The sequence below is a fragment of the Gopherus flavomarginatus genome, chromosome 5 (genome assembly GCF_025201925.1).
Source record: "Gopherus flavomarginatus isolate rGopFla2 chromosome 5, rGopFla2.mat.asm, whole genome shotgun sequence".
In the NCBI taxonomy this organism is placed as follows: Eukaryota; Metazoa; Chordata; order Testudines; family Testudinidae; genus Gopherus; species Gopherus flavomarginatus.
In genome coordinates, this window is record NC_066621.1 from 94,357,459 (window position 1) to 94,384,972 (window position 27,514).

Sequence of the window (27,514 nt, forward strand, 5' to 3'; positions counted from 1 at the left end):
CAGGTTTTAATCAGTGCTTACTGAGGCACAGCTCCCACTGTTGTCCCTCAGAGCTCTGTCTGAGGAAGGGCTGAGAGAGTTAGGACTTTGAAAGAAAGGGAATCACCACAAAAATAAGTGAGAGATACACAGTGGTGAAGTACCTTTGTTGGAGATTTTTGAGTTAAGCTTTTGTTTGTAACTATCTGAAACAGAGAAAGAAATAGAGGGTGAATCTTGCAAGGGTGGGGGAAGAGAGAGTTAAGGCAGAGAAGCCACAAAGAGAGAGAGAAAATGACAGAGCATGAGAGGTGATTTCACTCTTTCTTTCATGCAAAAACCTCAACAGCAGCAAGTGAAAGACATGCAAGTCAGAGAGCAGCAGGACTCTATGCTGGAAAGGAGAACATGAAGCCCTGATTACATTTTGAGCTGGTTAGACCAGGCCAGAAGCAGAGCTGGTGGTCTGGGTGCTACTTACTGTCACAAACGAAAGGTTTGTCATGGTCATCCTGGGAGGCAGCATCGTTCCTTCTCCTGCCACCTCCAGATCCCCGAGCCTACAATGAGAATAAGGATGTTAACACCATTCTGGTGACCCTCACAGCTTTCAACTTGTCCCAACCAGTATAACCTATGGACTAAATGAATCTTTGACTTCAGTAGAGTTACATCATTGTAACTAGATTACTGGGGCCCTGCCTTTTCCTAAAACACACTGCATATTTATTGAGCTTCCAATGTGGCACAGCTCGCTTAGAATAGATATCCCTACCTGATTAGTCACAGCACTATAATGATTCCTGCCTCACTGCCACTGCATATTTCAGTCAAGTCACAGGAGGTGGTGTTCAAGCATTGGGCCTAATCAATGAATGAATGGATGGGAGAGCATAAATCCATTTGTGGCTAGAAGTAACACTACTGTGAAATCAGTCTGAAAACAGGCTCATAATATTATGAGATATAAGTATGATTCTTTCCTTTTAATATTTTTAAAATACATCTTGTGCTGGTGAAAGGTGTTGGCCCAACAGCCCAGGAGACTGAGGGAGCTGTGCCTCAGTAAGCACCTTGGTTTATCCATAAAGTGCTGCCCTGCATATGTGCATCAGTGTGATCTGAACACCAGGGATAAGAATGGAATTCAGTGTTAATGCCATTCAATCTTCACCATTCTCAGCTGAGAATGCCAACTTGGGCACCAGTTACAATGGTGGTGGTTGTAATGTGGATATTGGGAACTGAATCCAGCCCCCCAAATTAGTTTATGTAGGCCAATGGACAGTCTTTAAATGATACTAACTTTGGGCCTGATCTCTGTTTCAACTAGTTATCTCAAGGGAGAAGGTTACCAGGGCCGGCTCCAGGCACCAGCCGAGCAAACTCGTGCTTGGGACAGCAGATTCTAATGGGCAACATTCTCGTAGGTTTCCCCTTCGCCGTTCCGGCCACCCTATAGGGGGCGGCAGCGTGGAGGAGGGGAGCGCCCTGATGGGAGCGGTGCCAGGTCTGTAGCAAGCCCGGTAGGTTTTTTTTTTCCCTTTGCTGCTCCAGCCCCCCGCAGGTTTTTTTGTTTGTTTTTCTTTCCTCTTTGCCGCTCCGGCCAGCCTGCAGGTTTGTTTTTTGTTTGTTTGTTTGTTTCTGTCCCCCCCCCCCACTGCTCCGGCCACCCACAGGTTTAGTTTTTGGTTTGTTTTTTTTTTTGCTTGGGGCAGCAAAAAAGCTAGAGCTGGCCCTGAAGGTTACATGGCCCTTTCCTAATATTCTGAGCCACTGAGTTCTCAGGCAAAGGCAACACACCTCAATTGTTTCAGTCTTCCAAATAGATAAGTCCTTGGCTCCTGCTTTCCCTCCTAGAGCTAACTGCTCTGAATCCCTTTGCTTTTTGTTTGAGAGAATATGAAATTGAAGCAGCATTATCAGGTAGAACTGAAGATGATGCAGAGATGTAGAAAATAGTATTAGTGTCCCAAATACTACAGGGCTCTATGGGCTAACCCTTGCATCTCTTCGATGTACACTGAACAGCACTCTAGTTAACTGAGCTGTATTCCATGTTCGTCTGAAGACCAGGCACGAGGGACAGTTTTACACTGACATACCATTGGGAGATGATGAAAAGAGGGGCTTACATAAACTGCACAGGTTAAAATGAACCCCATCCCATTGGGTTGCTCAGGTCTCCAGAACAAACCCAAGAAAGCCTCTTAACCACTTGGATGCAGTAGGAATAAGCCTATCCTCATTGCAATCTCGGAGGAAAGGGATAAATTTGTGATGGCGTGGATGCTGTCAGGTATGATCAGTACAGTTTTGCCTCCTGCAAACAGAGTTCAAAGCAGGGCATTACATTCTGACCAGTGTGTGATCTCTTCGAGTGAGTCAAACGTAAATCAAATGAAATGCAGGGGGGCACAAACTCCTCATACTAACTACAAACACAATCTTTAAGGAAGCTGATGTGCATGCAGGAGGCAAGATTTGTAAAAATAAATTAAAGGGTGTGTCTACCCTGAAAAGTGATTCTGTAACAACTGCTTTATGCAATCCATGTTCATTGTCTCTCAGTGATTCAATATCAGTTTCAGCACTCAGTTTACAAATAAAAGATTTTTTTTCCTGACTGCCAGCTCTGCAAACTTACCCAAGGCTCTGAGAGGAAGCCTGGGTTCCTTCCTTCTCTCACAGCGCAAGCCAAATCAGGCCCTTAGGGACACCTATGCAACCCCACTTTCTTCTGTGGGTTAGCACAGGTGTAACTGATTGGACCTTAAACAATTGTGTTGATTGACAGACTATAATCCAATCCCCAGGCTAGGGGCATTGGTTCTGTAGGGCTAAAAGGAATAAAAGAGCAGTAAAGACTTATTTTTGTCACTAGTTAGCAGTATAACTCTGAAGACACACAGGGAGCAGATCTGTAGAGTAAGGTGGTGTCATTTTAATATAGCCACTTTTCAGAGTAGAATGGCAATTTAAGATCCATTGCTTAGCATTTCACAGCCAGCTGTTTCTCTTCTAACTGTTCTTTACAGAAATACAAGTGCAAAGCATTCATGACACGACCACATATAATCTTTTCCATAAATCGAACATGGGGAGATATTCAGATCAAGTCAGTGTCTTTCAATAGGGTGTGACTCCTAAACCCCTTTGGCATTTTTTAAAATGTCCCTCCCCCCAGTAAGTACTTGAAGAACCCTTTACTGTACATGTGCAGCTGCATTGCTTTTATATTTTTTAACAAACTTCATGTCCCAGCTCCTTCCACATTTTCTCCATCCAACAAAGATTCTAAAAATCTTTCTCTGTGTGAATCCATCTCCTTGGCCTTCAGCCTCTTTACTAGCACTTCCATTATTTCAGACCTAGCCTTAGGGGGCCAGAAAACCAGGCAGTCACCCCAGGGGCACAAAACTGAATGCCACGTTCATGCTGTCAAGGCTTCAATCTGTTGGATTCAGTCATCCACAGCTGCCTTCATTCTCCTGCCGGCATGCAGCAGGGACTAGGATACTTGATGTATGAAGCCTGGAAGCCTCAACAGAGCAAATCTGAAGCAGCTTAATGGAGCCAAACAGAAAGAGTAGCCAGAGGGACAGATGTAGGGTCCAGAATTAAAAATAAAACCATGCTGTAGGAAAAGAAAGGGACACACAGAGTTTGGAATATTCAGAGCAATAATTCTGCTGCATTAATCCTGTGTCAATGCCTTCAGTCCTCATTTATTCTCCAAATGCCAAGAGGTTTATGGGCAAAACTTTGCAGAATCTAGTTTCCTTCAGGATGTCCTCCCCTGTAGTCTACCATCCTTTAACAACACCCCATCCCTCCTTTCTAGGCAACAAAGTGCAGTCCTTTCTCGGATTCAGCTTTCAAGTCTCCTCAGTTTTGACCCCTTTGTCCTAGTTCCTACTTCAGTTTGGACACTTCATGAGAAGCAGGGCATTTCAACGGCAGACTTCAGTGGAGCCATATCAGTTTAAACCAGCTGAGGAGCTTGCCCTACATTTTAAAGTATTATTTCTGCTTTGGTTCAATATGCTGACTTCACTCAATTAAAAGTTTATGGCATTTGGAGCTCTTTCTCCCCTCTGCACTCTCATCACTGTGAGAAGAGAAGGTCACCAGCAGAGCAGGAGTCACTAGCAGGGCAAGAGATTCTATTGTGGCTGGTTGCACTGTGCCCACGCTTAATAAGGGGCTTTAGAGCAGAAAGCAATGAGCAGAAAGATATAAATGTATGCTTCCAGTGAATGAGAAGAATAATTAAATGCCCCCAACTCCCCCCCCAAAATTATTTTATTTCTAATGGAAAAGCTAAAAACAATTAGTATTGTTTTCATATAGCTTCCTGGAGAGGGGAGTACAGCAATGCATGTAACAATAACATCAGGGCACTGTTTGAATGAGTTGAAGATGCATGGAAATGAATGCCAGGAAATATAATTCTCCTTGCACAACCTGAATATCTTCTTCGCTATCCATTTGGTCCTTCACTTCCAATGACAGGCATGCCCAAATTGAGTGATAGGAAGTTTATTAGGAAAGGCCCATGTAGCTGAAGTATTAGTCATAGCTATAGTTAAGGTTGTATTCTAATCCCTGTTTTTGGTTACTAGTTCATATCGTTTTCTGAAACTCACACTTTTCTGGTCTGTTTAAGGCTAAATTTTAGAAAATATTAAAGAAAGATTCAGCCAAACCGTTCAGCCATTTTTGATAATGAAGAGAGTGAAAAAATACACTTCTCCAATTATTTAAAAAAAATATTTTAATCTTTATTTAAATAGTCTTAGCACAAAAGTGAACATGAGCAAGAAGCTGAAATAATGGAACATCAGAGGGTTTGCACAAGCACATTATGAGTGAGGTTTCAAACAGCTCTTCTTGGTTTTTTATTTTTATTTTTATCTGTTTTTTATCTCAAAATATCCACCAAGCACACCAAAAGGCATGTTCAGAGATGATGTGCCCTTGCAGCTCCCACTACAGTCAATGACAGCTGTAAGTGCCAAGCACCTCTGAGAATCATGTTCACTTTCATTTAGAGGGCTAGCTTTAGGGATCTACATTTGAAAATTTTGACTCCATGTTATAAAATTGTGACCTTGTTACTTAGCTGATTTACTGCTGGATCTGTGAGAGGACATGATAGGAAACTATGGGGATGTTGTCTCCTGAGAGTGAAATCGTGCCTTATTTAAATTAAGGGGAATTTTGACATTGATTTCTATTGTGCAAGGATTTCACCCTTAGAGAGCTACTAAAAACTTTCACTGCTGACTTTATCTTTGAAGAACATAGGGAAATGTATTTAAATAGTTAAACAAAAAAAACTGAAAATTAAAGATGACTTTGTTTTGGCTTATGGGACTGTAAATATTTTTTGCATTTATCTTTTTAGTAAGGAATGCTATTTCAAGGTCAGGGGATTGTAATAACAGGATAATAAAAATCTTCATTATTAGATTTTATTTTAAAACTAAAAATTAATCATTATAATAAATTTGCTCCATCTTCTAAGTCTCCCAACAGTCTTATTTCTTAGTAATAGGTAGAAATAAACTGAAAACATGTGAAAACATAAAAAACCACTGACTGTGTCATTCCACAATTTACCACACGGATATCATTTCAGCGTGTGTGTGTGTGTGTGTGTGTGTGTGTGTGTGTGTGTGTGTGTGTGTGTGTGTGTGTGTGTGTGTGTGTGTGTGTGTGTGCGCGCGCGCAAGAGAGAGAAACCAACTGAGAATGTGAGACTAGGGGTTTGCTTCCCTTCTTTCCTCTCCCAAAGATTCCCAACCTACCCGTCCTCTGGGCCTGTTCTTTCGTTTTGGAATATCTTCTTCTAATTCCTCTTCCTCATTCACTTCATCAGCATTTTCATCATTTTCCAAAACTCTCTACAGGTAAAAATAAACAATCATTTTTAGATGAAAACTCTATTGTTTGCTAGAAGACACTCAAGGTCAATTATTATTGACAACTGAGATTGTGATAATGCCCAAAATGTGCTCTTCAAACACAAAGAGAGATACAGTCCCTGTCCCAAAGAGATTTCAGAGGTGAAGACAGACAAAAATGGATACAACATGCAAACAAGAGGTCTAAATAGATTATTAAAATTACAAGTGTACTAATTCTCTAATGACAGAATCATATCCAACCATCCCCAATTCCTTCCAGTCAACACCCTCAAAAGTTAGAACAGGGGTAGGCAACCTGTGGCATGTGTGCCAAAGGCGGCACACGAGCTGATTTTCAGTGGCACTCACACTGCCCGTGTCCTGGTCACCGGTCCGGGGGGCTCTGCATTTTGATTTAATTTTAAATGAAGCTTCTTAAACAGTTTAAAAACCTTATTTACTTTACATACAACAATAGTTTAGTTATAGTGATCATGAAATCATAGAGTTTGCAATTCTAAGGAAGGGTAGAAGGGAGTACAGCAAAATAGAGACAATGGATTTCAGGAAGGCGGATTTTGGTAAGCTCAGAGAGTTGATAGGTAAGGTCCCATGGGAATCAAGATGGAGGGGAAAACCAACTGAGGAGAGTTGGCAGTTTTTCAAAGGGACACTATTAAGGGCCCAAAAGCAAGCTATTCCGATGGGTAGGAAAGATAGAAAATGTGGCAAAAGACCACCCTGGCTTACCCACAAGATCTTGCATGACCTACAGAATAAAATGGAGTCATATAAAAAATGGAAGCTAGATCAGATTACAAAGGATGAATATAGGCAAACAACACAGGAATGCAGGGGCAAGATTAGAAAGGCAAAGGCACAAAATGAGCTCAAACTAGCTATGGGAATAAAGGGAAACAAGAAGACTTTTTATCAATACATTAGAAGCAAGAGGAAGACCAAGGACAGGGTAGGCGCACTGCTCAGTGAGGAGGGAGAAACAGTAACAGGAAACTTGGAAATGGCAGAGATGCTTAATGACTTCTTTGTTTCAGTCTTCACTGAGAAGTCTGAAGGAATGTCTAACAAAGTGAATGCTTATGGGAAGAGGGTAGGTTTAGAAAATAAAATAAAAAAAGAGCAAGTTAAAAATCACTTAGAAAAGTTAGATACCTGCAAGTCACCAGGGCCTGATGAAATGCATCCTAGAATACTCAAGGAGTTAATAGAGGAGGTATCTGAGCCTCTAGCTATTATCTTTGGAAAGTCATGGGAGACGGGAGAGATTCTGGAAGACTGGAAAAGGGCAAATATAGTGCCCATCTATAAAAAGGGAAATAAAAACAACCCAGGAAACTACAGACCAGTTAGTTTAACTTCTGTGCCAGGAAAGATAATGGAGCAAGTAATTAAAGAAATCATCTGCAGACACTTGGAAGGTGGTAAGGTGATAGGGAATAGCCAGCATGGATTTCTAAAGAACAAATCGAGTCAAACCAAACTGATAGCTTTCTTTGATAGGATAACGAGTCTTGTGGATAAGGGAGAAGCAGTGGATGTGGTATACCTAGACTTTAGTAAGGCATTTGACACAGTCTCGCATGATATCCTTATCGATAAACTAGGCAAATACAATTTAGATGGGGCTACTATAAGGTGGGTGCATAATTGGCTGGATAACTGTACTCAGAGGGTAGTTATTAATGGCTCCCAATCCTGCTGGAAAGGTATAACAAGTGGGGTTCCGCAGGGGTCTGTTTTGGGACCGGCTCTGTTCAATATCTTCATCAACGACTTAGATGTTGGCATAGAAAGTACGCTTATTAAGTTTGCAGATGATACCAAACTGGGAGGGATTGCAACTGCTTTGGAGGACAGGGTCAAAATTCAAAATGATCTGGACAAATTGGAGAAATGGTCTGAGGTAAACTGGATGAAGTTCAATAAAGATAAATGCAAAGTGCTCCACTTAGGAAGGAACAATCAGTTTCACACATACAGAATGGGAAGAGACTGTCTAGGAAGGAGTATGGCAGAAAGAGATCTAGGGGTCATAGTGAACCACAAGCTAAATATGAGTCAACAGTGTGATACTGTTGCAAAAAAAGCAAACGTGATTCTGGGATGCATTAACAGGTGTGTCGTCAACATGACACGAGAAGTCATTCTTCTGCTCTACTCTGCGCTGGTTAGGCCTCAACTGGAGTACTGTGTCCAGTTCTGGGCACCACATTTCAAGAAAGATGTGGAGAAATTGGAGAGGGTCCAGAGAAGAGCAACAAGAATGATTAAAGGTCTTGAGAACATGACCTATGAAGGAAGGCTGAAAGAACTGGGTTTATTTAGTTTGGAAAAGAGAAGACTGGGAGGGGACATGATAGCAGTTTTCAGGTATCTAAAAGGGTGTCATCAGGAGAAGGGAGAAAACTTGTTCACCTTAGCCTCTAATGATAGAACAAGAAGCAATGGGCTTAAACTGCAGCAAGGGAGATTTAGGTTGGACATTAGGAAAAAGTTCCTAACTGTCAGGGTAGTTAAACACTGGAATAAATTGCCTAGGGAGGTTATGGAATCTCCATCTCTGGAGATATTTAAGAGTAGGTTAGAGAAATGTCTATCAGGGATGGTCTAGACAATATTTGGTCCTGCCATGAGGGCAGGGGACTGGACTCGATGACCTCTCAAGGTCCCTTCCAGTCCTAGAGTCTATGAATCGATATATTATAGACTTATAGAAAGAGACCTTCTAAAAACGTTAAAATGTATTACTGGCATGCAAAACTTTAAATTAGAGTGGATAAATGAAGACTCTGCACACCACTTCTGAAAGGTTGCTGACCCCTGAGTTAGAGAGTTCCTCCCTCACCCACCCTCATTTTCTCAGGGAAATGGATCCTGAGAAATACCAGTCTGAAGGCTGACATCCCAGGACCCTAGCAAGACACAGTCTATGGGGGTGTGAGTGGGGTTGTGGAGTTTCTTTTCAGAAATTAACTCTTAGAAGCTGTAAACCAACGTTTCTTTCCCTTGTAATCTACAATTTTTCCTGTTTAGTGAAACATTCATTTTCTGCATTTCTAATGGCCCTTGAAATTAATATCCTTTTGGGCTACCAGTACCGTAAGTAGCTATACAGCTCTGGAAATAAGGGGTCCTGATTCTAAAGAGTGCTGAGCAAATATAGTTCCCACTGAAGTCAATGGGAGTAGCAGTTGCTCATCATCTTGCAGAATTGTGCCTGGGATTTGTTAATTTTTTCTGTTTTTGAGAATTCCATGCTTGGGGAAAGGTGTCCCATTTGGTAGCTCTGGAAGTATCCACAAAGCAGATATAGCACAGGCAGTGACAGTGCAAGCTTCCCCCCAATACTGATTTGGAGCAAACTCCTGCTGACGTGAAAGGTTTATTCAATCTTCATAACCCACTCAGTCCTTAACATCTCTGCTAAGAGCGCAAACAAGGGTCCACCCAGCATCAGTCATGATGTGGGTGCCTATTCTTTAGGAGCTGGTCTGAAACCCCTCGCTCCAGTCAGGCAAGCCACCACTAAGTCTTGAGATGGCAATATCATTCAGCCATGAAATGGATTCAAACTACTGTGTTAGAGGTGACAGAAAGGACTTGTAATCTGTTACCAAATTCTGACCTATCGTGTCTCCCAGATTATTATTAGTTAAAAGCTGCTACAGAGCCAGCAGAGGGAGAATAGGAGCAGAATACATTAGTTTTGAGCCTTGTGGACCTTAGGCATTGACTGTTGGGGGTGCTGGGAGAGAATACACAGAGAGATTTCACTGACAAGAGATTTAGAATCTGCAGGAACACCTACACCATATTATTATAATCTTATCCATTTAAATTTTTGATCCAAGATATTGGACAGTATCTGTCACAGTTTCAGGGCTATTGCACCTTTATTCCCCCTCCCTGGTCCACCAAGGGCACCACTTCTAGGGTTCCAGCTCCCAGCCATCACCTCTCTTGGGCAGAGACCTGTATCTCACTCATTCCCGTGTTGCCCACAGTTATATGTTACCACACAACTCTTTCTAAGCAAGCACATTTATTCTTAAAGTGAAAGCATTACAGAGAAACATATTAAAAACAAAAGAACCTGCACACATGCTAAAAAACTTACCAGAGATCACCCCTCAACTCTAACAAGGGCTCTGCTAGGTGTCAGCCCTTCAAAACCCACAACTGGGTTTTCCCCATGGTTACAAGTTCATAATTGTATCAGATTCAGAACCAGAACCCAGGCAGAGCAGTTCAGCTGTTTCTTTATACAGCCTGGGCCTTTGCTCTCCAATCTCTGAGACTAGGTAATTAGCAATCTTCCTTCTTCAGGGCATAGCTTCAAAAGACTGGGTTTTTGCATAACCAGAACTGGGGAATTGACCTTAAGCTCTCCTTAGGCATCACCCAGGAAATCCACTTCACAGTTACTATCCCAAAAGTCCTTTTTTGCTTGCACATTTTCAGTACAGTCCTTTGAACTCCCAGGCTTCACAATAATACACAAACTTTGCATTTAATATAATGGACACCAAAGATACTTAAACTTAATTTAATAATGTCTCCCAAGGATATGCAAGAAATTGCTATATCTGTCATGGTGTCTCTTAAAAAAGTTTAAATAAGTTGTAGAATTTGGTGGGAAGTCTAATATTTGTAGGGTTTGGAATTTAAGTTTCTTTCTTTTTTTTAATGCCTCAGAGGGCCATTTATGGGATCAAAACTATTGTGAGTCCTGGTCTTCTCCCATAATTTTAGTTCCTGGAAGGGGGAAACATTAAGTGACTGCCATCATCACTTACAATTATTCTTTCAAAATTCACACAGTTACATACATTGTTAGGGGCGACTTCATACTTTTAAAGTCCAGGGGACGACTAAAGAATTTTTGTTCCTGAAGAGATAAATGTTATGTAAAAAAATTGGAAAACTACTTATAACATCTTCCATTTTCACAGTACCTTTCAACTCCAGCAACTCCATTCTTCACCAGCAACACTATACAACAGCGTTAAGGAGGGATCGTGTAGAATACTTTCTCCAGTTGAAAATGCAGGGCAAACTTAAAGTAGGTAGACCAATTAACAGCATGTAGCATGGCCAAGATGCCAGGTGATGCTTCTAATTTTTGTGGAAAATGCCAGGTCAACTTTTAAAGACTGATCAGAGACTCTGGTTTAAACCTACTCCAAAAGATGATGCCGTTTTCACCTCACTTGAGGCATTGGTTCAACAGTGATCTCACCTGGGGCCAAATCTCAATTCATGTAAATAGCAGAAGAACATCTGGCCCATAGTGACTGCACCTATTTAAGAGGGGCAATCTGTATTCTTTTTTAGCAAAATATCTATTATTTTCCTACTCTGTCCTTCCAAATCACTCTTCCAGTTCACCACATTTCAATGCAGGTAAGCAATGAGTCCCTGCTTTTCTCCCAAGCCACATTAAGGGCTAGTGTGAAAATTTACTCTCAGCCCATAGTTAAGGGCAGTTCCTAGCTGGGATCAAGGAGGGAATTATGACTCTGTCCACCATCTCACACCTGCATGGGAGGAGGAGGAGTAGCAGCCCCACACAGACTGCTTCCTCCTGGACCTTCCCAAGCTAGACTAGCAGAATGTGTAGCCTACGCAGAGGAGTAAGAGGGAGTTTTGCACAACACATATTCTATCCTCCCTTATACCTTTGCATGGGCACAAAGAACTATTGATGATCTTGTCCTCCAATTTTCCAACAATCCCTACCACCTGCTGAAAGTGAGCTATGGTTAAAGTACTTGTTGTGCAGACTGAATCCAACAAAGCTGCACTTGCACAGGAAACAGCAGCCAGGAAAGCCTCTCACATCAGCTCCATGATGAAACCGGCATCCATAAGACAGGTCACAGCTCAGAGAGTACAGCTGAAGGCTCCTTGTACAGACACTTCTCCCCTCCCCACTTTGCAATGCAGTGATGCCAAGACTGCTGTCAATTCTGCTGTCTCTGAAGTCTCTTTCCTCAGGCTGATGCCGGGGAAAACCTGGGAGCTCAGATTGCACAGCAGCATCCAAAGGCATTCATAAGGATGCTGTACCATGACTTCTTGTGCCCTTGGAAGCTGCTGTAATAGAGTCTTTAGGGCTTTGAGTTTATTAGAATCAGAAAGGGGGAGGGAAAGGAGGGTTTTCGCATAGACCTCATTGTGAACATGGAATGCTTCCCTTTTGGCAATTTTCCATCCCACAGAAAAGAAGATTCTCATTTAAAGGGATGTTAAACAGGTTAAAAATCCCTACCTATATTTTGGATGCACCAAGGTGCAGAGCATCTGTCTTTTGAAAAATCAGGTCCCTTTATTGTGTTCCAAGCTGGACACTCCAAAACTGAGGCTTACAAAATCACAAGTCACTTTTGCAAATGTAGACATGTATATGTACAATGTTTCCTTATATGTGTCACTAGTAGCTCTAATCCTGTAGCCTTTACATAGGTGATATTTCAGTGGGGCTTCTCGCAAGCATAAGGGCTGCAGGATTGGACACCAGAGCTATGCAGATTTGATGCTCATGATTTTCAGTTTTGATCTCTGTTGGGCCACATACTAGAGTTTTGCTTCAGCTTTCAGGAACAAATCCCAACACTTGAATCTCAGCCAAAATCACCAAGTTTTGCCGGTTTCACGCGAGTTACACTAGAAATCATAGATCGGTGTAAATTAATTCAGAATGCTGCCTTCAGCTCATTCAAAATTTGCATCTACTTCCCTGAAAGGTTTGCAAACCTCAACAAAACTGGCCAGAGTCAAAGATTTCATTTTGAATATTGCATACAACTCTTCCAGTAGTCCCTTAGATTAGCAGGATTTTAGCTATACCAGAGACCAGCAACTGGTTTTTACTTTTAATATTGGTAAATGATCAGAAGGCAATCCTTATTATTTAATATTTAAAGGGATAATGGCAAGATACAAATAAAGTTTTCCCTGCCTTTGTTACTAATAATGACTGGGATTATTAAAGATGGAAGAATTTTAAAAAACATTAATGCTATTTGCTTTCAGACATTCTGTTTGGACAAAGAAAACAGACTGACCAGTGCTACTTTTTTTTTTAAATCAGTAGCTATGGGCCCAATTTAAGATCAAAATATGAACTCTCCCAAAGCTTGAGGCTGTTGAGATCCAGTTTATGGTTTGGACTCATCTCTCTCCACTAGTCAGTCGCCGTAGCTGATCATCTCACAAGTACAATGCTGCCATGTTTGGGTTGCAAGCCATTAAGAACTTAGCAGGCAGTCCCAATTCTTGTGACACTTTTACTGGATAGTTATACAACATTCTGAATTTATTTTGAGCATCACAACGTAGTGTCAGGGTTTCATGATATTCCATGACACATGGGTATGATATCACCATGCATTAATACAGCATTCTGACACAAAGACACAAATTGCAAAAGATACAAATGGTTTGGGTTTGGAGAATGAAAGGTAAAATCTTAAAGTCAGCCCTGCTGTCCCAGTACGGAGACATAGGCATGGCCAATATAAATGCACTTTTTTACCTGGATTTCCTGTATAGTGTCTTCCTCTTTAGTATCCACTTTTTTCTCAATCCCTTCCCCGCGCAGCAAGGCTTCCAGTGTGGTTCCCTCTGATGTGAACCCATCCTTCTTCAAAGGCAGATCAACTTCTGAGAAACAAAACAAAGAGATTATGTCTATTGCCTGCGCAAAACTGCACAGCGGAGGGAGCAAGACGATAGGTAGCAGGTTGCCTGGCTCTTCACCCTATTCCCATCCTAAAGAAGAAGAAGAAGAAGTACTTTACCTAACCTCCAAACAGGAGATTCATTTCTAGCTTGCTGAAGCTCTGGGACCTTTTCAATTTGCTATGCTGGATTGCAATAAAGGAAGGCTGGACATATCTTGTAGGGGAATAAAAACAAAAACCATTTTCTTTTACATGAACTCCCCATACTCCAAATGGGAAGAAAAGCCGCATAGCTTCCTAGAGCAGGTAGCTAAAAATATTAAGGTCCTCCCCCAAAAAACAGGAAATGTGTATATATACATATATATATTTGGCACAGTTCACAACACTCAGTTGTGTACAGGATCATTTTACATCAGGGGCCAAGAACCAAATATTCCAGGGGTAGGAAAGGGGGAAGAGAGAGATCATACAAGTGGGAGACTGCTGAGAATTAATACAAATAATGAGGGGATGTGCAACCAAATATTGATCCCCACTTTTCTTATTGAGGCCCAGAGTCTACAACCCTCGCAGGGACTTCAATGGGACTACTTACAGTAGTAAATATTACTCTGTGTAAGGAAGGATTGCAGAGCCGGCCCTTGTGAGGAGGACCCTAACTCTAGTTCTCCCACTGCCTGGAGCATGTGCCCCCATTAAAAAAACACGGTGATTAATGAGGAAGCTTGATGCCACATGGCACACAGATGAAAGAGCCGGCAGTATGCTACTTTTGGAGGGCTATCACTGGATTGTGAAACAAGTACCGCAGTCAGAAAAATACAGCATGGGTGTTAAAATACATGCAGGGAAGAATTCCATCTCCTACTCCATTTACATAGGAGTTTGACTAGCATAATCCCACTGTAGCCTCTTTTTATGGGGCACCCTCATTGCCATGGCCACCCTTCTCAAGCCTCCTTCTCTTCCAGGATAGGTTCCTCTTTCCATGCAAATATGTTTGGGAAGGAACTAGGAACAAGGGCTGATGTTTTACAAATCAGTATCTGCTGTCCTGGTTTCACTGCTGTGTCCTAGTCTTTCAACTCACTGTGTACCCCCTCATTTCATTGTTGTATCCACCTCCTATCTCCTGTCATATACTTAGACTGTAAGATCTTCAGAGCAGGGACTGTCTTTTTATTATGTGTTGGCACAGTGCCTAGCACACTGAAATTGTGACCCCCTAGGCACTATCACAATACAAATAATGAATTATCATCATTTGGTGCAGAGGTGTGTAATTACTTCTAGGGGAACCATTTGCCCCTGGAGAATGGCAGCTGTCTGTCAGGGACCCCAAAGCCATGAAAAGATGTGGGGTTCCCTGAGCCAAAGTGGAGGATAAGGGATTTGCAAAGTACTCTCTCCAATTTATTGGAGAGAGGGGACATTAGCTAACTGCATGACCTACCCTCAACCAATAGACCACAGAATGTGGGTTGTAGCCACAGCAAAAACTATTCCACTCATTGAGAGGGAATCAGAGTACAAGCCAAGCAGAACCCCAAAACCTCAGCGGGGGGGAGGGGAGGGGTTGTCCAGAGGAAACTTTCCCAGAATGACTCTCAGAATGGAAGCTGGAATACTGAATTAACAACTTCTCATCAAAGGAAAGGCCAAGCTATTCCGTCGGGATTTCTGAGAATGGAGTTCTCAACCTGCTCCCACCACTGGACCACCTTCTACCAGGTTTCACTGCTTATGATGCAGATTCTCTCCTGTGATGCTTGAGGTGTAAAAAGAGGAAAACTGATCCCTTAAATGTGGGAGAAGGGGTCAGCTTGAAATTCCCTGTATGAGTTTCTGATCCATCCCTCCTTCTCCTCTTCCTTATTCAATTGGTCCATGAAAGGTGAGTTAAATTTGGAGACTAAATTCAGATATTTCAGAGGGAAAGAGAGGGATTTTAGTCCTGATTCAAATGCGAATTTCAACACAGCTTTAACTAAGGAGTCGCTCAAGCACCTCTATAATAACATCTCCCTATGGTCTTGATTTGATTTCAGTTTCTGTGCTGGGGTGCAAAAGGGCATTAGTATTGTTTTTGGGACCTCATAGGACTGAAAACTGCAGCTGGTCATCAGACATTTTGCAAGTGAAGGTGAAGCTTCAAGCAAACTCAAGGGCATCAGTAACACACATGTCTTCATGCTGACAAGCTACATCTGTCTCTGGCTTCTGATACACTCAGCAAACAAATGCATTAGAACAGGGAATGGGGGAGGGAGTTAAACAAAACCCATATTAAATCTTAAACCAAGAACACAAAGTGAGACCTGTATGTTACAGAGAAATTTAAAATTAAACCTAACATGGAAAATACAGGGTTTTAACAGCAAGGAGGTCAGCTGCCTTCTAAAAACATACTTGTTTGCTGTAGTATGGCTACTTGCTACTGCAACTAATACTCAGCCCTCCTACAGTACTTCCCATTTAGGATCTCAGAGCACTTTTAAATTTTTAAACTTACCATCCCCCTGCGAGGTAGGTATTATTACCCCCTTTACAAATGGGGAGACTGAAGCACAGAGAATTTAAATGACTTGTGTGAGAGCACATAGGGAGTGAGCAGAAGACATGGAAAAAGAACCCAAGATACCTGACTCCCAGTCCTGTGCACTAACCACTATACCACTGCTTTCTCTCCTCTTTTAGTACTTTCCTAGCTTCACATTTCAGGGCCATCTTAGCAGTCAAACTGTTCGGTGACTCAAGCATGGAGCATGTAGAGACAGAACGCGGGAGTTGGTCCACACTGGGGACAGGGTGGTGGGGAGGAAATGAAGCCTCATATCATCCAACATTAACACCTTCATGATAAATGAGTTGACCTTAAAAAGAGCTCTGAAAGGAACTAAACTTAATCCTTCTGGAAGATGGATAGTCGGTATAACACAGTAGATGTACAGGGCCGGATGGCGAGAGGGTGGCTACACAACAAGGATGAGGGAGAAACCTTTATAAAAGCACAGGTTGGACTGGGACTTCAACTGCTAATGCCTCAGTTTTCCAGTCCCCAGCTTGGTTACCCAGCCTGTGTGCTTGCACTACAAGGTATATTTTACTGTGGTTGTGGTGGAAAGCCTAGAGCTGAAAGACGTGGCAAAATGCAGAGAATCACAAAAGAAAATTCCTTTCCTCATATCATTTTGTCCTTTCACACCCTTAAGGAAGTGTCCTATAGAGAATGTAATAGAAAGTGATCAGGCTTTTTGAACCCGCCTAGATAATATAATAGAGAATTACATTGCAGCTACAGAAGTCTGAAAGAAGGTTCAAATCAGCCTGCAGAAAAGATCTTATTCTCTGTTAAATACTATCAGGTTCGTAGAATAATTTCTATTAAACCCTAATGGTTTCCCTCCTGTTAAATTCTACAGGAATTTTCAATAAACGTTGTCAAACTGCAGTTTAGTCCCTGTAACCCTACCAAAAGAGATACTGACAAGTAGATTTAGGCCCCAAATTTAGGTTTTGTGGGCAAAGTAAGGGCCTTACAAACACAGGAACTGAGATCTGTCTAGTCCCATATCCTTTCTCTGACAATAGTCAGCACCAGATGCTTCAGAGGAAGGTGTAAGGACCCCACAGTAGGCAGATGTGGGATAATCTGCCCCCCACATCAGGTGTCATCCTGATCTTTAATAGTTAAGCCCTGAAATACGAAGTTTAATATCCTGTCCAAAATATTTGTTATCATGACAACTCTGGATATTCTTGTTTCCCATATAAATGTCCAGTCCCTTTTTTAATCTAGTTAAGTTTTTGGCCTCAACACCCTCCAATGACAGTAAGTTCCACAGTTTAATTACACCTGGTGTGAAAAATTATTTCCTTTTTATTGGTTTTAACTTTTCCACCTTTTATTTCATTCAGTGCCCATTTCCTCTTGTATTATGAGATAGAGAGACCAGAAGTTCCCTATACCAGTCATTATTTTATATACTTCTATCACATCCTCTTTTTATTTACCTCCTTTCTGCGGTAAACAATCTTTCCAATTCTCTTCATGTGAGAATTTTCCCATACCTCTTATTCTCATTGCTCTTCTCTGAACCCCCTCTCACTCTGCAATACCCTTTAGAGATGGATCAGTACTGCACATAGTATTTCAAATCAGGCTGCACAGCTGATTTATGTAAAGGCATGATAATAGTCTCCATATTATTCACCATCTCATTCCTTATGCATCCTAACATCTTATTTGCTTTTTGACCACAGTTGCACACTGGGCAGAGGTCAGCTTTGAGCTGTCTACAATGATGTCCAGATCCCTTTCCTGGATTAATTTAGAACCCTATAAGGTGTACAAGTAGTTCAAATTTTTCACTCGAATGCGTTTTACCTGGCATTTATGGACACAGAATCGTATTTGTGATCATGTTACACATTCAACTAGCTTGTTTAGGTCCCTCTGAAGTTCCTCACAGGAATTGAAGAGGCTGGCCCATAACACCTCTTAAATTTTCGGTTTGCAGCAAAAGGAGAGGGGCACAGGTGCAGCCCAACAGACATGTAGCAAATATCTTCCACCCTCAGGCACATGGAGCGCATGCATACCCACAGTGGAATACACACAGGGATCATCAACCAAAAAAGAACTTTATGTCATCTACAATTTTGCAACCTCGCTACTCCATACAGCTGATTTATTAAACCAGGCACCTAGTACAGAACCTTGAGGCACCCAGCTGGTAGCCTTTTGCCAGGATGAAAGTTGACCATTTAATCCTACTCTTAGCTTTCTCCTTCCTTGACAGTTTTTGATAGGTGACAATACTTTGCCTCTCACCCCGTAACTACTTAGCTTCTTTGGTAGCTGCATATGCAGGATCTTCTCAAAGGCCTTTTGGAAGTCTAAGTTGTTGAGTCTCTTTCTGTATCCGCCCTTATTTCCCAGGGCCTGGGTGTCTCTACTTTACAACCTTGGTGGTTATAACTCTCTTTAGGGACATTTCTGAGGGGGGGTGCTTTATCAGCAGCAGAAAATTCTTTTTTTCAATTTTAGTGATGAACTCCCTGAGTTTCATCCAAGGCTGGTTTAATATGGGAAGGGAGGTGATCAGGTCTCAGGCCTACATCAACCTCTTCCCCTTTTTCCATTACTTTACTACTTCCAAGAGATTAGAGAGACATGATTTTCCTTTGCAAACACCATGCTGGTTAGATCCTACCATATGTTGCATTATTGTATTTTTAATTATTATTTCAACCAATTTGTCGAGTACAGATGTAAAGCTTACTGGTCTGTAGTTCCCTAGATTAGCCTTCAATTGAATATAGGTAACAATATTTGCTGCCCTCCAATCCTTTAGAGCAGTAGCTATTTTTAATCATCAGTTTGCTCCAATGCTGCTGCTTCTGACATCTCAGTCTCTGAGAGTACCTCAACTTTATTACCCCCGAAAGCTGCTACTAAAACTAATATGAATACAAGTTTTTGTGTTTTTAAAATAGAAATTTCAATACACTTTATATATAAATCTCCTCACCATTGGAATTTCAAATGCAACAATACCTGGCTACTGCATGAGATATAGGAGGCAAACTTGACCAGTCTAGTTTCAATGTCAAAGCTAAATAAAATACAAAAATACTTGTATATTTAAGTCTTTTTTCTGTTTTAATTAACTATGATATAACTGGTGATACAGATAAACATTGCGCACACACACACACACAGAGATTACAATTTAAATTTCTGATTTTAACTCGATTGTGTCCCTTTCATAGTGATTAAAACAACATGGATATTTTTGTTTACTAGTTAAATGCAGCAACCTGTATAAGCATCAAGGTCCTTACACTTATTTACACAGAATCTGAACAATCGTCCATGTCAACATCACTTCTGGGTCTGTTCGTTAGTGGACTTGCTACTTCCAAGAGAAGCACATTTTTATAGGTCCTTCAAAATGGAAGGAGGAGTTAAAATATCTGTGTTTATCAAAACAGCAGTACGTTCCACCCTTAAATACGCATAACTTAATTCACAATGAACTGGGGGCTAAACAACTTCACAGTGCCTACTCAAAACACAAATTAAAAACAAGCTTCTCTTTTTCCAGACAATGTAATGCATTTGTTTCACAATGGATCATTTCCATCTCCACGGTAGCAGCTGCCACCGGAGCCATCATCTCTGTGCGCTCATAAGCAGCTCCATTTCCAGGTCTAATTGGGAACAGAGATAGTTATTGGGTGAGTTCCAGCATGATCCATCATGCCAGAGACAGCTACTGTGCAAACCAAAAGCAATCCAGCTTCCAAAAACCCTCTTAGACAAACAGTGACTATGCTATAGGGATTCTTGTGGTTTTTGGTGCTGTTTCTCTAGAACTTAAGAATGGCCAGAGGAAACTATATATTAAGAATCCAATAAGTGCTGTTTAACATAGATAAATCCAAAGACGTAGCCTTAATAGCCACCACCTCTTTAAAATTACACAGGTTGTCAAAAAAAGCCACCTAATTCGCAGCAAACAGATCTACCACTGGGTGAAGGCAGCCACTAAGCTCATTAACAGGATGTGGCAGGATATGCCTGAAAGTGTAAGACAGTGGCTCAGTGAGCAATTAAATCCAATGTCACTTTAAAATAAAAATCTATCAATGTCACAAGAGTGTGAAGCCTCAGCTCCTCTGTTGTTTTCCACCCCCAGACTTGTATTTATCATGGCATATCAGGAACAGTGAAAGTCACAATGATTATAATGAAATATGCCATATAAAAACCAGATTAAGCCTGCTCTTCTTTTGGGAAATATGAAGAGAGAGAAGTTGTCTGTTAGCTGTCGAGTTTGCAAAAGATACCATCTTTTGGGATGGTGCTCCCTGCCAGCAGACAGAGTGCCCCAGGGGAAATGGTGGTGAAAAACTCAGACAAGCAGCATCCATCCATCCATCATACGCTCATCTCCAAGGCACAAATATAGCATTAGCGTGCAAAAGGGTGGGGGTGGGAATACTTTAAGAAGAAATAGAATACAATGCTCTTGCTTGAGTGCTGGATTTTGTAGCTGTCTGGGGCAAAACAAGTGAATACAGGAACTTTTGCTAGCTTGTTTGTTTTTTATATTTGTTGTCAGTTTAGTGATTTTCTTATTGTTCTTGAATTGGATGGATTCACAGCAGTGAGTAGAATTAGGTATACTGAGGCAGAGCGGTGCTCTGCAAGCTTCCTTCTACACACTTCTGCCAATGCAACTCAGTCCTGATCTCCAGGAGCTCTCTCCTATTCCAGATCTGGACCTTCACACAGCCATTGCACAGCCATTGCCATTGCACAGCCGCAATCCCTGTTATTCCAGCTCTGGGTGCCCAAACAGCACTGCCATTGTGTTTCAATTCTGACCCTCAGTACCCTCTGCTATTCCAACCCTATCCTCTACCTCCTTTCCATTCTGTCAATGAATCTCACTCCTGACCTGTAATCCCCTTCTATTCCAGTCGTGGGACCTACACCCAGTTCTGATCATTTACGCAGCTCCATGACACCTCCTGCTAACCCAGTCCTGGACCTCTCCGGAACAGAAACTGCCAATAGTGCTGAACTGTGCAGTGGGTTAGTAATGCAAACAAATATCTTCTGGGGACTAGTTTGAAACCACCACAATCATTTCACTTTTGAGCTGAAGCAGACTGGGAAAAGCCAGGTCTCTAGTGGAAGTGAAAGGCTACTGCATTAAGTCACTGTTGTTCCCACCTTGCCCAAATGTCTTCACACCTAAGGGCCTGATTTTCCTGTGTATCAATGCCCCTTCACACCTCACTGGCAATGTAAAAGGGGACTGAGTGTAAGAATCAGGTCCTAAATCACCATGAGGGAATGGCAAACCTGTCCTTGAACTAATCCTACTGGAAAGTTTGAAGATGTTTGGGAAGCAATGTCTGTCTATTATCTCCCTCTCGCAACACATCACCCTGGGCAGGGTGGATTTTCCTCCCTCACATAAAGGCTCTCTTCAGGGGGCAAACTGGGGCTGTACTCCAGCCTGTAGGATGCTGCAGATTAAGGATCAGTGGAGCCCACTGATCCCTAAAATGGGCCTCTCTAAACAATTTTTCTACATGTAAAGGCCCACTGGGGCTTTCCTTCAGTTTATGCCCCAGAAAGCACTGGTGGATTGGAAAATCCCAGTGCTTCATCCCTTCCTTTCCTGCAAAAACTACTAGACTCGTGGGAGGAGGGAGAGAGAGAGAGAGTGAGAGATAGTGAGCAAGCAAGGATATGTGTGTGCTATGGGATTGTGCAGTTCCATGGGACACTCTGGGTATAAATTGCAGGAAAACTCCAGGATGCCTTTGAATGTTCAGACAGTTCTCCAGGGCCCAAGGGCCCTGGATGCCACTAGCACCTACCTAATTGTACACCGCATGAGGTGACCAACAAAGGGGGAGAGAAATAGGGTTGCAGGGACTGGTAGCAGTCCTCAGAACGCAGTTAAGCATTGTAAAATTTGCCCATTATGAATCTGTATGTTTTACAAGCAGCATATGGTGGACTAGTCTCTAATAGACATCACACTAAAAAAAAAATAGCCCTCCCATTGATTGTGTCTCAGAAGTAATTTACACGTTTATTTCTCAGCACAAATATAAATCAATGTCACATATAACACATTGTACCTGCTTTTCAAAGGCTTCAAATTTACACTACCTGGCTAAATTCTGGAGCAGATAACTTCCCCCAGGGCATCAAATCCTAAAGTAATCTCTCCCTCTATTCTCCCCTCCAAAACCATTGTTCTAATTTCGCAGTCTATGCCATTCATTCTCTCTCTTTAAATAGTATCCTATATACGTTTAAAACAAGACATAATGCAACCCACCCTTTCACAGCATCAGCTCATGTAACACTTATATTATAGTATTTGATGAAAGAGATTGCATAATCCCTACATGTGACAGCAGGCTGTAATTCAGGTGGTACAGTGCAGTGGGGCTAGGTGTGATCTAGACATCCGAGCAATGGACAAGGAATCAGGAGCTGCTACGTTCTAGTCCTGGCTCTGGTGTCAATGCTCTCCATAGCCTTGAACTAGTTACAGCCTCTCCACCTCAGCTTCCCCATCTATTAAATGGGAATATAATTACATACCTTCTCAGGGAAGGGTGGGAGTGTTAATGGGATGTGCTAAGTGCTATTACAGTTTGCTAAAAAAAATGTAAATTTTAGATTCTCCTAAGGCAATTTGTGGGATCTTGTGAGATTTTGCAGGACATCTATAATATCCCATAGGACACCCTAGAGAGCATTTAGCGAGAATTCCCCACATTTTAGTCAGGATGCTTAATAAGCAAACTGCATCACTGAAGTGGGGCAGGTGCTGGGTACTGTTGCAATTGTTGCTAGATCAATTGCTTTATGAAAGTTTAATTGACATACTCTAGAAGGAAGAAAGGTTGTCAAGAGGAATTTCAAATGGGACAGGGAATTGAGCATCTTGGGTGCTGTCTCCAGTCCTGCCACTAATTTGCTGTGTGATCTTGGGCATGTCACTTACCCTCTGCCTGCTGTATCATGGAGATAATCTTTACCTACCTCACAGGGTGTGGTGAGGCTTGTTTAATGCTTGCAAAGCAATCGAATGAGAGTGCCTATAAAGTGTAAAGCTGCTTGCAAAGGTTTAAACCATTTTTTCAGTGAAGAAAAAGAAAGTGCAAAACTTAGTGGACTTTATTTGCACACACAGCAGATTTTAATAGCCAACTGATAAACCTCTAAGAATGAGAATACTCACCCACATTGGTAAAGGCCATCAGACAGATAGAGATATGTAATTGCAATGTATTATTACAAAGAGGCAAGCTGGTAATGCAAACATTGACACTCTTCTCCAGAGGTGCCAATAAGTATTCTTCTGGCATTGGGAAAAAGCACAAAAAATGCATCCACGGCTCTGCCGCCACATGAAGATAAAAAACTCCAACAGTTCCATAAAGATTTTAGATTAAAATGTGAACTCTAGAATTAATACCAAAATGGGTAAAACAGGAAGATTAATGGCTGCTGAGGAAATGCAGATGGTGAAAGGGAGCCTGCAGGTTCAGCAAGACTGTGCATGAAGAGGGAGGAGGAGGAGCAAGAAGCAGCAAGGGGGAAACAAGGTGACATTCAAAGGCGGCAGAATGCCTTCCAAAAGGCCAGCCAGAGGGCAGCTGTGGACACAGATGGGCCATCTGGGGTAGGCAGGCTCATGCTAAAACGGCAATAATTACTTCTTAAAAATTGGCAGGAAGGTGAGAGGGCCAGAAGCAGATAAAAGTGATTTGTTCAACGGGCAGATAACGGAGTAAAAAGGATGGCAAATAGGAAGACGAGGATACAGAGAGAGAACATCTATTTTTAAAAGAATGTACAAATGAGAGAGACTGAGAGACCCCACCAGGAGCCCACTGTACAGAAGTTTCCATGATCACCTGGTATATTGGGCCAACCCCACAAATAGATTCTTTCCCCATGCTAATGTTTTCCCTAAGGCTGTATTATTGAGGTTTAGGGAAAAGAGCTCAGAATGAAAGAAACAAAAGGGTTTTAGACAGCAAATAGTAAAAAAAGCCCAGCTCAGACTGTAACCCTGCCCTCCAACACCACAACATGGAGTTCTGACTCCTCAGAGACTCCTCTGATTTTAAAGAGTTCCCTGGCTTTCTTCTCATTGCCTGAACGGGCCTTCAGCTTCCAGCATGCTCTATTGCTCCATCCTGTGCATCTCTGGAAGAGATGTACCAGGTTTTATAACTGTTTGCTTGCTGGTAGAGAACTGGGAAAGCAAGACCTCCCTTACCCCACTCTGACATAAGAGTGGCTTAAACAGACTCCGGTGGCTTTCTCCTCTCCTATTCCAGGATAGCAACCTTTCTCCAAATCATGACCTGAGTTCATCCTTCAGGTAAGAATTAACCTTTTTACAATCCACTTCCTGGTTTCTATCTGAAACCAGGTTGATAGCACTGGGGAAATGAGGAGCTATGATCCACCCTTCCCTCTGAGCTCCAGGCTCAGAGCCCTAACGAATACACAAGAAGAAATAACCCAGTCAGCTGAAAGGTGCTGACTTTTCTTCCCCAAGAGCTCTTCTCTTATTCCCAGTGACAATGTTCTCTGTCACAATAGCACTTTATAATACACCTACAGTATCGATAAAAATGCAGCTACCTCCAAGGTGAGAGGCCAGCAGATGGCCACACTACGTAGTATAACAGTTTGGGGAAGGCACAACATTGGCTAAAAACATCAAGATAAAATTCCTACTCTTTAAACATTCCCTGGAGTCTTCAATGTCCATATAGAGCAGACAGCAGCTCAGTACTTTAGATCTTTTCTGAAAGACTTTCTTGCATTAAATTGCACTGAACCCAAATAAAAATATGAAGGGCTGAGTTGCCCCAACAGGGTTGGAATGTATGTTTCTCTAGGGAATCTAACTCAAACCTGATGTTTAGATCATTAGGACCAACCTAGAAAATTAAAAAGTAAATTTATTCATCTATATATTAAATGTATCAATCAAACATCACTTTGGTCTGCATGTAATGTGTTTAAATTCACCAATGTCAGGTCTAAATGGACTCCTGCAAAATAAGTCAAACATCCCTCATCCCCCGCCCCTACATACACACCTGAGGCAAAAGTCAGAGAGAAAAAAATAGACAATCCTATTACACTGTGCCCTGAAGGTCAACAGACTCTGTCTCTGTCAATCCAATAGGATAGTGAATTCAGGAGTCCTAGACATCCCTCCAAGTCCTTCCAGCGCCCGTTAGCCCATCAAATCTAGGAGCTGTTAGCAAAAGTGTCCAAGCTGATGGCAAATGTTGCAACAGCAAATAAAGTGTAAGGCAGTCTCTTAGGTAGCCATACCATTTGGCTGTATCAGACTATCATACTACTATAACAGACCAGGACTGGAGCGAGTAGATGCAATGCATACTTAAAAACACTAGATGGGGTGGAGGAAGGAGTATCGGGAAGAAGTGGGGGAGGGAACAAGATGAAATAGCAGCAAGCTGGTGTAATCATGCCCTTGCATATTCAAGGCAAAGTACAACAGGCTTGTTTTGAAAATTGCAACAAAATGTATGAGACATGGATGTTGTTAGCCTGCATTATGCCCTCTGTCTCTCTCTCACACCTCCTCCCTCCCATCTAGCAGAGAGGAACAAAACTGCAGGAAGGTGTGGTAAAGCCCTAGACCCTAATAATGTCTGTCCTCTGCCTCCACTTCACTTCACTGACAATGGAAAGGAGGATGGATGAAAGTGAGGGAAGGGAGAGGACTACATCCAAGGGGAAAAGAAAGTGAAATACAAGAAGCTAAGAGTTGTGATCCTCCCGTATTATCTTTCGTTTGACTAATGATGAGCCAAAGGAGCTGCTGGGCTGGGCTGCAAGATTGATGGCTGCAGGCAGATTCCACAGGGAAGAGACAAATGACTGGTCATTCCCCTCTGATGCACAGAGACACATTCATCCTCACAGCCATACCAAACCCAGTCCTGATCCTTTTAAAAAAGGAGAGATAGACACTGGCAGATGGAGGCACCTGGTGTCCTTTTCCTGCAGAAGGACACAGTTATACTCTTCTGAGTTCCAGAAGAAACCCTGTCCATTCCTGAACATCTGGCTGTGGGGTGTGCTAGCTTCTCTCCCTCCCAGAACAATCATCCATCTCTGGAATTCGGTGCAGGAGTTAAAGAGACTGGTGTGACAAGCTCATCAATCTACGCATGCAAGTTTGGTTATGTAACTTTCTTTAAGCTGTTCCTAAATTGCTACCAGTATGAAAAAGTGAATGGTGGAAAGGGCACAGTGGACTGGAGTAAGTCTTATGACTATTAAAATATTGTCCATGTACTAAAGCAGTAGGAAACTAATTAAGATTCAGGATTGAAAAAGTGGTTCCATCTGTAGCATTTGCTAAGTGCAGGTGTATTTGGCGTATGATTGCTAGCAGGAAGTGTGATTTATTTTGCTCATTTGGATGTCAAAAGAAAGCACCACAAAAGTATATTCAGTTCATAGATTTATAATGCTCCACTCCGGAACCTCATAGTGGAGCCACTACTCCTCCAGATCGAGAGGAGTCAGTTGAGATGGTTCAGGCACCTGGTATGGATGCCCACTGGGAGGCTTCCTTTGGAACTCTACCGGGCATGTCCCACTGGAAGGATGCCCCGAGACCAGCCCAGGACATGCTGAAGAGATTATATCTCCCAGCTGGATGAGGAATGCTGGGCAATCTCTCAAGAGGCACTTGTTGCAGAGGAAAGGGAGGTCTGCTCCTCCCTACTCTCCATGCTGCCCCCACAACCTTCATCAAGAAAAGCAGCATAAAGGGGAAAGAAGGCATAAGAAAGAAGATATTTATAATGCCATCCCCAGTTATAGCAGCTTCAGAGGATACTCAGTCTTGATTCTTGCTCCATTCGATTAGTAGTGTGTTTGCTATTACTGTCCTGGTCTGTAGCATCACTCACTGTTATAGCACTGCTGTTTTCAGTTTTACAGCTGTGCTGCTACCTCACTTCAGCAATGCACATTACACGGCAGATGCATCAGTAGCATCATTCACAAATGTCACATCACTCTTTACATTCCTAGCTACCAGGAACTTAATTTTATCATCATGTACCAAGTATCTCTACCGCATCACTCATGCATATAGCATCACTGAAGTCAAGAAAAGCTACGGGTACTCAGCACCTCTAAAAATCAAGCCACCTCCTGAGGTGCCTAAGTGTAGGTTTAGATGCCTGACAGTATGACCCACATTTGTGAACACTGGCTTTTCTTCCTCTAACACAAGGCTGGTTGGTTGTTGGTCTTTTTAAAGGTCTTCTCAGAAGATCCATAGGTCCTACACAGGG

At 42.1% G+C, this 27,514-nt stretch overlaps 1 protein-coding gene across 10 annotated transcripts in view; it reads right to left on the reverse strand.

Moving 5' to 3' along the window:
* Window positions 1–27,514, reverse strand: part of DPF3 (double PHD fingers 3) — a 247,737-nt gene that overhangs the window by 73,918 nt on the left and 146,305 nt on the right. For all 10 annotated transcript variants that reach the window (XR_007774468.1, XR_007774469.1, XR_007774467.1 and 7 more), the window contains exons 4-6: window positions 13,450–13,577; window positions 5,793–5,888; window positions 461–539 (exon numbers count right to left, since the gene is read on the reverse strand). Coding sequence is in view for 7 of the 10 variants with exons in the window: in XM_050953565.1 (XP_050809522.1) it covers window positions 461–539; window positions 5,793–5,888; window positions 13,450–13,577 (303 nt within the window). In the remaining 3 variants the exon portion in view is untranslated. The remainder of the gene's footprint in view (window positions 1–460; window positions 540–5,792; window positions 5,889–13,449; window positions 13,578–27,514) is intronic.